The sequence below is a fragment of the Hoplias malabaricus genome, chromosome 12, assembly GCF_029633855.1.
Source record: "Hoplias malabaricus isolate fHopMal1 chromosome 12, fHopMal1.hap1, whole genome shotgun sequence".
NCBI classification, from domain to species: Eukaryota; Metazoa; Chordata; class Actinopteri; order Characiformes; family Erythrinidae; genus Hoplias; species Hoplias malabaricus.
The window spans coordinates 29,915,283-29,927,362 of record NC_089811.1 but is presented as its reverse complement, the minus strand read 5'-3'; the positions used below and the strand labels follow the sequence as shown (position 1 = coordinate 29,927,362).

The following is a 12,080-nucleotide window of genomic DNA, read 5'->3' as shown; positions in this document are numbered from 1 at the left end:
GTGGTGTTAAGCTATTTCCAATTCTTCACAACCTGCCAACTGGTGTTCCTCAGGTATCAGTTGTTAGTCCACAGTTATTCCCTTGATGTTATGTCACTGGAGGTTTTTTGGAAGCTTTTCTTTTTTTTGACTAACAGGAGATCATTAGACAGCTTTGGAGGAGAGCACTATATTCTCATTTCTTGAACTTGAAGCATTGAACACTTTAAATATTTACTAAAACCTCTTTAACTCCTTCTGATGTCTAGCCTTTATTATTTAAATGAGGCAGTAGAATAATATTATGTGACAAAATATTCAATATTTAGCAGTTTTAGTATTGCTGGTACTCAGGAATCAACTTCCCCTCTCTGATCTACACGGCCCTTTCTCTATTGCTACTATCATGTAGTCATTAGACACACTAGGTGCCTAATTTGCAGATCTTTCATAAGACATTGCACTGTTCAAGTAAAAATCAAGTTTGTAGAAAGTACTTTATTAGTTGTACATGGCTATGATGCTGTTATTGTTCTGCAAAATTCTGAAATGTTTTCTTCCTTTCTTCCATTATTGAACTATGATAAGACTCATTGTCTTTTAGTTTTTTATAATTTCTTTATCTTTTTAAAAGATGAGACTTAATGTTAATATAATGAGATAGATAGAAGAGTTCAGTCAGGGATAAATGAGGGCACTGGAACTGATATAAGTACATATATACACATCATTATAAAACAAATAAAAATGAAGGAATAAGTATAATTTCTGTTCCCATATGTGTCCATTCCTCTTTAACTGCAGAGCTATTGTGTTGATAACTTGTCACAATGCCATCTACTATTTTTCATTCACACACTAGATACAAAACTAGTGACAACAAAATCTAAAGTGTAGATGGTTGATCAGTTGAAAAGCCTTTATTTCATTGTTAAAATACACATATTTGCATTCCCTTCATGTTTTTAACAAAAAGTGTTTTAGATGTGCAATTCATTAGCAATGCTCTTCACATGAGCAACTTGTAAACATACAATTATACATAGTTTACATTAAGAGGCATTTTGTTTTTATACTGTCTAATTAAAGAGTAATTACTAAGAAAAAAGATAATGACAGGAATTTTCTGAATGTATGTGTAATATTGTCAAAAACGAATCTGACAATTATAGACACAGATAGTTACTTAAATAGCAAGTCTTTGTGTTCACAGTTACAGTTTCATTTTACGGTCACCAATGTATTTATCAAAAAGTGCTTTTTTAGAAAGTTTTAGAGAGGAAGGTTTCAGTAGTACAAGATGGGCTTTGTAAAAAGAAAATGGTACAAGTTTCTTCTTCTGTAACATACTTAACAATAAAATAATAATTTGGGAGACAGCAAATTACATATGATATTAAAAACACTTGACATTAGGCATGAAAATTGACCAACACTTGCCTTATCTAATTTATGATTTTACTTAATGTTTGGTTTCTTTAGGCGAGTAACTTGCATGTAAACATCTTTATGCATAATACTCTAATCAAAATTATTGGCCAAAGGGCATATTGCAGGTATTATTTCTATATTGCATTAACGCAATTAACACTGCTAACCTTCTTATACCAATTTTTGTGCACAACAGCTAAGCCCAGCCAGCTGGGCTTAGAAAGCTGTTGAATATTTGTGGACGGCAGTAATCCAGCATCAGTAGCATCCATCCTTCCAGTTCGCGTCTTGCAGGGCACTCAAAGCAGAAATGCTCTTTGGGGGTGTCAATAAGCTGAGAAACACATTTTAGAATAGTTATTTACAGTGTTATTAATAGTGTAAATAATATTACTTTTCAATATTTTTAAGGTGGACCCATATATTTGAATACAATAAAACAGACTGCTTATTATATACAAACCGGATTCCAAAAAAGTTGGGACACTAAACAAATTGTGAATAAAAACCGAATGCAATGATGTGGAGGTGCCAACATCTAATATTTTATTCAGAATAGAACACAAATCACAGATTAAAAGTTTAAACTGAGAGAATGTATCATTTTAAGGGAAAGATATGTTGTTTCAAAATTTCATGGCGTCAACAAATCCCCAAAAAGTTGGGACAAGGCCATTTTTTACCACTGTGTGGCATCCCCCCTTCTTCTTACGACACTCTACAGACGTCTGGGGACAGAGGAGACCAGTTTCTTGTTTAGAAATAGGAATGCTCTCCCATTCATGTCTAATACAGGCCTCTAACTGTTCAATCGTCTTGGGCCTTCTTTGTCGCACCTTCCTCTTTATGATGTGCCAAATGTTCTCTATAGGTGAAAGATCTGGACTGCAGGCTGGTCATTTCAGTACCCAGATCCTTCTCATACGTAGCCATGATGTTGTGATTGCTGCAGAATGTGGTCTGGCATTATCTTGTTGAAAAATGCAGGGTCTTCCCTGAAAGAGATGACGTCTAGATGGGAGCATATGTTGTTCTAGAACCTGAACATAGTTCTCTGCATTAATGGTGCCTTTCCAGACATGCAAGCTGCCCATGCCACAAGCACTCATGCAACCCCATACCATCAGTGATGCAGGCTTCTGAACGGAGCGTTGATAACAGCTTGGGTTATCCTTGTCCTCTCTGGTCCGGATGACATGGCGTCCCAGTGTTCCATAAAGAACTTCAAATCGTGACTCATCTGACCACAGAACAGTCAGAACCCCTGGCCCAGTGCAAACGTCTGAGCTTGTGGAGCTGGCTTAGAAATGGCTTCCTCTTTGCACTGTAGAGTTTCAGCTGGCAACGGCGGATGGCACGGTGGATTGTGTTCACTGACAATGCTTTCTGGAAGTATTCCTGAGCCCATTCTGTTATTTCCTTGACAGTGGCATTCCTGTTTGAGGTGCAGTGACGTTTAAGGGCCCGGAGATCACGAGCATCCAGTAGAGTTTTACGGCCTTGACCCTTACGCACAGCAATTGTTCCAGATTCTCTGAATCTTTTGATGATGTTATGCACGGTTGGTGATGACAACTTAAGTCATTGCTATTTTACACTGGGTAACACCATTCTGGTATTGCTGCACTATCTTTCTGCGCAACAATGGTGGAATTGGTGATCCTCTTACCATCTTGGCTTCAGAGAGACACTGACACTCTGAGAAGCTCTTTTTATACCCAATCATGTTGTCAATTGACCTAATTAGTGTTAATTGGTCTTCCAGCTGTTCGTTATATGCTCAATTTCCTTTTTTCAGCCACTTATTGCTACTTGTCCCAACTTTTTGGGGATTTGTTGACACTGTGAAATTATGAATCGACATATTTTTCCTTTAAAATGTAACATTTACTCAAATTAAACTTTTTATCTGTCATCTATGTTCTATTACGAATAAAATATTGACATTTGCCATCTCCACATCATTGCATTCAGTTTTTATTCACAATTTGTTTAGTGTCCCAACTTTTTTGGAATCCGATTTGTAGATAACTTATTATAAGGAATTTAAAACACATTACCATGAACACCATGAATTACTTGGCTTTCCATTTTCTATTGCATTCTAACAGTAAAGTGATGTAAATTAGACTATGGTCAGTAACAATCATCACCTGCGCACTGGCTGAGCAATTTTGCTGCGTGAGTTCCCAGTGGTCCCTATGAAGGATGCTGGTCGAGGTAGAGCACTGCGACTTGTTGAGGGTGTGGTGCTGAGTTTACTGGGAAGAGGGATTCCACTGCTGGAGAGGGAGTTTAAACTAACTGAAGAAGGCATTGTGGTAGGACCCTGTACTGTTGGACTGACATAAGCTGTGGCCTTCAGAGGTTGTCGCATCATTGTTGAGAAGTTGCCTATACTCTGTACACGCTGCTGTAACTGACCTGGAGAAGGAACTGAGAAAATGGAGATCAGACTGTATGAATTACAATATGAAAATTTAATGTAATTCACCATTATCCACAATCTGCTATATATAATAGACGGATCTTACACTGCACACCTCCACTTCACCTAGTCTTTAATTATTATAATGCTACAGACTATTGAAATGCTGCAAATCTATTATTACAGTCAATATTTGCAATCACTCTTTTTTTCTGCTACTTTAACACCCATTGATTTGTTGGATGTTCTGTTCTGTTTTGTCTAGTCTTTCTTATGTATATCAGATTTGCTATGCTGCTATTTTGTATTGCACTATGGCCCTGGAGAAAGACATGTCCAATATACACAAGCAATGCTGTGGAATGACAATAAGACTCCTTGATTTAAATTGAAGTTGACCGTGTTCCTCACTTGCACTCTGAAGTCTGGCAAGTCCACTTGAAGAATCAAAGCTCTGACTGTTGCGCAGAGAAGACAATGGAGATGAATATGATGGGAAAGCTGTGTGACTGGCAGGAGCAGCAACACTTTGGACACTGGGTACTGACAGCATGCTGGGAGCTCGTATCAGATTTGGCATACTTCTCCGCAACTTGTCTTAAAGAACAAATGAAAACAAGTCAAAAATTTGTGAATACTTACACAAATATTATAATGATTAGACATTACTTAATGCAAAAGATACATGGCAGCATATATGAAAAAAGCTCAAATCTTCTGATAACAATATTTTCAATAATGTTGACTGCAACTATTTACATATTTTTGTCATTGACATATATATAATTAATATACATATAAATAATTTTTCAGTTATTATATCCCACATGCTTTCTAGTCTTTGTAGTCTTTCCAGTCCTCAATATTTTTGATTTTGAGTGGATGAATGGCAGATCTATTCATGCCAAAATGGAAGGAGGGGATAGAAAATGCTTGATCAGATAGTAGAACTGCCACATGCTACAGCTGTAATCAAAATTATTCAAACCTCTTGCAAATTAGGATTTTAACCTAAATAAAAAAAACACTTTGAGCTGTTTGCAATAAACCAATCAATCCAAAAACATTCAAAATAACTCAACTAATATAACAAGTGGGTTCTCCAAATTCAACACAAAATCTTTCAATGAGTATTGCTTTCTCAGAATTATTCAATTCCATTCAAACAAGCACCCATTGGATATGACCTGCCACAAACATGATGCTTAGCCAGATACCTAATTCTGCCAGCATTCCTAGAAACTCTATTCCAATATTACTCATAGGCAATTGCCTGAAGTTCAATAATATTCTTGGGTTTACATGATGCAAATGGCTTCTTTAAATCCCAACACAGATTCAAACAAATTACTTATTTTGTGCTCTAAAAGCAGTAACCTAATATGCAATTGCGGAGTGTGCTGACCTGTGCTGGTATGGTAACTCTGTGCTTCAATGGCTGTGTAACTGCTTGTATTAGGACTGGGGCTGGGGTTGCTGAGCTGCTGGTAGGACAGGGTGCTGAGATACTGTGGGCTGGAGGGGCTGCGGCGGGGGTCTCGAGGGCTGGAGAGATTGTATGAGTGAGATGTGCTACGCTGCATAGACCCTGTACGGAAAAGCCGGGGCTGGGGTGGTGGCAGATCATCATACTCTTCATCTTCCTCCAGCTCCATGGTGCTCCTTCCTGGCCGACGCAAACCTGAGTGCACAGAGAAACTGGAGCTGCGGCGAGCCACTGTAGCCGAGGTAGTGGCATACTCCTGACGCAGACCTGCACACAGACAGATTGTAATCCATCTCATTGGAAAATACTGTGTTAAATATTGGATAAAATATTTGTTAAATTATGGATAAAACCAATGGCTTTTCTGAGCATCATATTATCACTTGATTGTACACTGTAATTGCTGATATGTTGATATGAGCTATATTAGTGAGATACAATGGGTGCAGTTTATCATTTCTCTTGAATTGTACTATATTTTTGTTACACATTTTATGTGTTACATCATTTGGTCTCATACTTTCAGTGCCCCAATTAAAACTAGCTGACTTTCTGCTGATAGTCAGAAATCTGGCTTGTGAGATATACTGGTAAACTGAAGTGGCAAAGTCTGTTTGCAGCACCACTACATTTATTTAAAACATCAGTATTTGGCAATACCAACTCTGCTTGCATCACATAAATATTTTCAGATACAGTAAGCTTGTTTAATAGCAAAAAGACACAATATGCCCACATCAAAATGTTCATATGTCAACTAATCAAAGCTTATTTTTATGCTACAACAGACATACTCTCTTCTTGTAGTCGGGCCATGACCTGCACATCTGTCATGTCCTGAAGTTTATAGTCCATGGAGATGGAGTCATCCTCTAGCTCAGAGGTGCTGAAATCATTGTCCGTGGAAGACTGTGGGCTCACTGCTGCATGTGGACGACTATAATCTGCAAGTGAAGACGCAGTTAAGAGGGTTAAGTTGAGAGCAAGGGAATGCTTAAGTTGTATAAATAACATTTACTACTACACATTATAATCTTTGTGGCTTTCATACAAACTATGAAGATTTTAGTTACGGAATCAAAAATATATTCCACTGTTTATTTCTGGGTGGTAAATCCACATTATCTAAGCTGCTTGATCAGCTCAAGAATGAAGGATGGACGGGCATGATCAGGCTTACTGTAAGTAGCCGTGTGATAGAGGAATGAGGGGGATCTCTCGGCCAGGCCACCACAACTCCTCCCACTGAGAGGCTGCTGCAGAAGGCAGTGGCTGGATGGAGAGGATGGTGCTGGATCAACAGAGACATGAGAAATAGCTTAGTGTAATGGATATAGGACAGTTGACGTTGAAGATGATGAATGCAAGATGACTGCTCATAATATGTGGCCATTTCACACTCATGTACTAGTATTTATAAATATGAAAAAAGAGGAAACATTCCATTTGAAGTTCTCAATTTACCCCTCATTATATACTAGACCAGAAGCATTCTAGTATGACTATAAAGGCTTTACGACAGGCAACATCTGCTGCTGTAATCATTCCACAGATTATGTCACTAGAACCAATCAATAATGTCTCACATATCGCTGAAAGTCAGAAAAAATGTGCAGAGTTGTAGTCAAAGACATGATATCCTTTCTTTCTGCAGCAAAATCAATACCCATATCATGGCAGTTACCTTAGCTTTTCATAGATTACCTTGTTCTATACCCTTAAAATAGTAAGTGAAATATGATGCTTTATAGTAACTATGTCACAGTTACATCAGCATGAGCCCCAGAAATAAGGCAACAAATTAAAAGCATTCTAGAAATTCATATGCCCAATTTCTCTGTCTTTAATCTGTTAGTAAGGATGAAGTGTCACTGTTACCTGGTTGTTCAGTTAGTGTGGGTTTAGTAAGAGGTTTAACAGAAGTGCTGAATGAGGAGAATCCATCTACAGGGCTGTAAGCAAGAGAGGATGAGGCATAGCCAGAGAGGACCCCTCGCCATCTTTTAGCTAAAGAAAGAATGGATGGGATCTCAGTAAGTTAATATCCATATAGGTTAATGCAGCAAAAAAATAAATAAAACCCAATACTCACACAACATGCATCATTACATTTCAGTTTTAATTTCAAAGTAAGTAGTTGGAGCAAAAAATAAGCCCCAGCAATACCACATTTAAAGACACTATCACAAATTATTAATGCAAATATTTTTAAAAATGTTTTCACTTGCTGAATTTGGTCAGTGTTCTTCAAGTACTGACATTATCTACAGTCTCATCAGAAAATGTAGTGCAACATATTGTGACGTAAGTTATCAGGATAAAGATAAATATCATGCTATATCCCACCCTTTTTATAGGAAATTTTCATATGTATGCAACAAAAAAGGAGCCCACTGTTTTATTAAGAAGGAGGCTGCAGATTGAGGTACAGTGTTAGAACACAAGGGTAGAGCACAAGATCAGTGGCAACGATAAATAGCATGATTGCTAATAAACAAATCACTTCCCATATCTGCCCCTTTGTAAATTTTAATTTAACACAGAAATGGAATGCATTTTGCAATGAACATTCAGTTAATTCAGTTATTGGTAAGCAAATAGAGCACTGTGGCTTATTTTGGCATACGTTACACAATTAGCCTTGCCACAACCGCAATGAAAACTAGCATTCACCACTGCTCCCTAAAACAAAGCTTTTCAGAGACTAGTGGAACAAAGCTGTATTCATGACCTCCTAGCACAGAGTCAACCTTGCTCAATCTGGCCTTTCAAAAGCAACAAGAGCACAAAGCTCAACAGCACTTTCCTGTAAATACAATTCATACATAATTTATACAGTGACTGATCCAAATGGGATAACTGGTACCAAAATCTATCCTCCCAGCTGAGTTATGTATTTGGTGTGTGTGAGTAAATCTGCTATGCTCCAGTTGTGCAGAAGGGGTTAATAGAGTCAGAGTTTCTATGGTAACCATCTTCTCCACCATGGCTGCAAAACAGGATCACATACTATGAGACTGAAGGGAACCGAAGAGAGGAAACAGATTCACAGTTAAATGTATTCTGTTCCATAAGTAGCATAAGAGTTTAATGATGACAAAATATTCATAATATTCTTGTAAACATAAACAGCATATATTAATAATAATGTGTATGTAGAAAGGAATCTTCATAATCTGTTGTGTAAACCATGACTGACAATGAAAATTCAATAATTTCTGTCTCATTGTACCTCATTGAGGTACAGCCTACAGCTGAACTGTCATAACTTTAACCTTCCTTCAGTCCTTAAACCACATGGTCTGCTTATATTCAGAATATAATTACTAATCCTTTTCCTCAAGGCAGCATGATTATATCCAAGTAGATTGACACTTATATAACTGTATAATCAAAGCTTAACACAGAGGTTAATTTTACAATATGCATAACCTAAATCTAAATAAAATCTCACTAAAAGATCAAGCATAAACGCATCTACTGAAAAATATGTGTTGATTTCAAAATAAAGGCACAAACAACATACCAGACCATGCTTTAGCAATGTCAGATATCACATAGCAGGCAATAAGAATGCATCCCGTCTCTTATGGGACAGGCCGATGAAGTAAAGCTGATTATAGCTATCTAAAGTTAAATCCAGCAGCTATTATTAATCTACTTTATAAAAAGGATTTGGTTGGATGGGAAGTCAAATGATGATGTTATGATGTCATAGAGGGAATGGTAAATTATCTTTAGGAGTTCAAAAACTATACAATCATTTGCCCTGACATACTCAAGTCCTTCTTTCTCTCTCTTTATTTAAAGATTAAGGGGAATATCATTGATTGATGATTGATTTTGAGTTTGGATGCTCCATTCTAACGTAACTTACCGAACCAGTATTTGTCACAGTGTTTGCGATAAAAACCAGACCTCCTAGTGCACCTGTAATATTTGTACAAAATGCTTAGGATGCAGCCACATGCCAGAAATATTATTTACTTATAGGTCTGTGATAAGGGTTTTATCATAAAATCTACTTTTTAAAAAAAAATAATAATTGCTGTGAGGCATGGGCATAGTGTTTTAAGGTGAAACAGTACCCTAACACACATTTTATATATTTATTTATTTATTTATTTTGTTTTACTACTGTTCAGTTACATTGTAAAGCTCAGAAAACACATCGCACCTAGGTGTCATATTTCATAGTAAATAAAATGTCTATATTTATAAACCTTGGGTACTATTGCCTCCAATAAAAAGAAATAAGTCGTAATGAGGTAGGCTATTAATAACTTCTCACAAAATTATTTTAATAACTTAAATATCAGTGTGTGAATTACAGATATATAGACAAATCACTGAAGCTCCCCTTTAAGTTTGTGTTTGTGAGAAAGACACCATACCTTGCTCTAGTCGGTAGCACAACGAACGCTTAGCCAACTCCACCTCTGGGCTAGGGTTATCAAGCACATGTCTACACCACTGCAGAGGACTGAGTTGGGATATAGGATACAGTTTTGCCTTAGGTGACACATACAACCTGGAGATAAAATAGATTCAAGACAGTGCTGTAAGATGTAAGATACTATAAACTGAAAAAAATGTTTAACAAGATAAAGTTAAAAAGCACTTCAGCAGATTGATGGCGAGATGAGAACAGCACTTATATAAAGCAGAGTAAAACAATCAATTCCTCTCATAGATTTGCCAGTTATCATGACACAATTTCAATAGGCTGACAGGTTACTGTATGAACAAGTTTGAAGGACATAATAAATCAAGTCGGAATTGTTGATACTTGATTTATTGCTGAAATTGATGAATGTCAAGATGATACCTGGACCAGTTAGGGAAGATGTTGTTTTATTTAATGTTATATATATATATATATATATATATATATATATATATATATATATATATATATAGGCCAAGTGGCCAAGTAACCAAGTTATGAGATATATAGCTTATTTGAGAGATAGATCTGCAAAAATGTTTCTCAAATATCCCTTCCTGTCTCAAAATGAAATATGGATGGTTAGAAACCCTGCAATACCTTTTATTATCAACATGGAGGCAAGGATTATTAAGTCCTTGGATAATAAAGCAATACTAAACGGTAGAATTAGGCAACACATTGAGATAAATTTTGTATATATCTCAGTATTCTTTTCTGAACATATTGTGAATATCATAACTGGATAGGGATATTGTATGTTTCATTATAAGGGTAGTGTAATCAGATATCTTAACGTCATTTAGTGCACCTTGTGAAACACTGTATTGTATGTTGGTCTACTGGTGGTAATATTAATTCTGCATGAAAGTAAGCAAACCCGTGCCTCTATATGAAGGTTTTCTGTGTGAACTCTTTACAGTGGAGCTTTCAGATGTAAACAGACCTAACAATGGACATCTACATATAAACGCTCTACACATTTGGCGTTGCTGCAGCAGGACATACTTATAGACCACTATTAAACTGTGAAGAAAACATCGGGCACAAAGCCTGTCCTCAAATCAGTAACGTACTACTTTCCCCTCTCTGCACAACAGAATACATCTAAATCAAACTCTGCAGCGATGATAATGATAATGCTGTTACCACAACACAATTTTAGTAAACCCCATTTTAAAAAGCAGGTCAGTGAAATGGAGCAGGGCTGCAGTACCAGGAGTCCTCAGCCCCTCCGTCGATGGGGAGAAGAACAGAAATGTCCAGGATTTCAGCCTCGTCCAGCGCTGCTTCTTCCCCGTTGTTCTCAGCCTCCCTCTCTCTGTGAGGATGGAAATACGGATAGAGCTCCTCTGTAGTGGTCGTATATTGTCCGAAGGAGTTTATACTGGCGGACGGTGGTGAACCACAGTAGTTCCTTGTGTAAACCTGTCCGTGGGAAGGGTGTCCGGAGCAGCCGTTGGAGGAGCATCGCAGGCCGGCGGAAGGGCATCCGCTGATCACGCTTACCGAGCTGGCCCTGGTCCTTAGCTGCTCGTTCTGCCGCTCCAGCCTCCGCACAAGCTCCTGCAGCTTCTTCACCTCCAGCTCGGCGTCCGTCACCTCACTGTTACCGTTAATGTCCGCCATCATCTGGAGTTTTAGCACCGTCGCGTCCATTGGACTGTAATCCACGGAGCGACACTGAGTCAACAAAACAAACGAGCCTTCAGCCGCTCGCCATGATTCATTCAGAGGCTGAGAGAGAAGAGCAGGACACAGAACCTCCTCTTTCCCCCTCAGCTCAAAACAACACGCGCTCGGGCACGCACACACACACACACACACTTTTAAAATCTCCTTTTGTTCAGCTCCTATGGCGTGGTGACTGAGGACAAAGGGGTCTGGTAGTGACTAGTGAGTTAGGAATGATAGTTTTTCAAATTATCTGCTTAATTTAGGTTACTAAACATTAAACAGCCATTCTGGGATCTGTAAAGAAATCCCAATGACTCAGATTTTCTCAGATTTTGCTCCCTAATTGGGATTTGGCTAAAAGGACACCATACAGACAATTCATTTCCGACAGGTCGCGGATTGATCCTATTATAAATCCCATCAATGAATCTATAATTAGTTACAGGTGACTTTAACCCACTGGGATCCTTGTGCATTGAGGTAACCCCAATATACCATCTATAGGAGACTGTCTGATCCTGCAGAGTCCTTCAGTGTGATCACACACTGCTTTGCTTTCACTTCAAGGCTAGATAAAATGCATCTTATATTTTTGTTGAATAATTGAATAAATAATTTTAAAGCACACACAA

At 37.8% G+C, this 12,080-nt stretch overlaps 1 protein-coding gene across 3 annotated transcripts; it reads right to left on the bottom strand.

Annotated features, from left to right (window-relative positions):
• Positions 1-887: 887 nt before the first annotated feature.
• Positions 888-11,543, bottom strand: slain1a (SLAIN motif family, member 1a). Of its 3 annotated transcripts, XM_066641032.1 has the most exons (9): positions 10,988-11,543; positions 9,719-9,855; positions 7,203-7,331; positions 6,505-6,615; positions 6,119-6,268; positions 5,244-5,591; positions 4,250-4,435; positions 3,564-3,846; positions 888-1,744 (listed from the first exon to the last, which is right to left on the bottom strand). In XM_066641032.1, the coding sequence occupies exons 1-9, from the start codon at positions 11,428-11,430 to the stop codon at positions 1,669-1,671; spliced, it is 1,863 nt and encodes a 620-aa protein (XP_066497129.1). In that variant the 5' UTR covers positions 11,431-11,543; the 3' UTR covers positions 888-1,668. The 3 variants fall into 3 exon arrangements, with proteins under 3 accessions (XP_066497129.1, XP_066497130.1, XP_066497131.1); XM_066641033.1 differs by lacking the exon at positions 6,505-6,615; XM_066641034.1 differs by lacking the exon at positions 7,203-7,331.
• Between the last annotated feature and the right edge of the window lie 537 nt (positions 11,544-12,080).

What these genes read in the sequence shown, in the direction of transcription:
- slain1a (XM_066641032.1), bottom strand. Translation starts at nt 11,430, where the DNA reads ATGGACGCGACGGTGCTAAAACTCCAGATGATGGCGGACATTAACGGT. An exon ending in CTATCACACGGCTACTTACA is followed by an intron (nt 6,269 to 6,504) that starts GTAAGCCTGATC and finishes CTTCACTTGCAG; the next exon opens with ATTATAGTCGTCCACATGCA. An exon ending in ATTGCTCAGCCAGTGCGCAG is followed by an intron (nt 1,745 to 3,563) that starts GTGATGATTGTT and finishes TGTGTTTCTCAG; the next exon opens with CTTATTGACACCCCCAAAGA.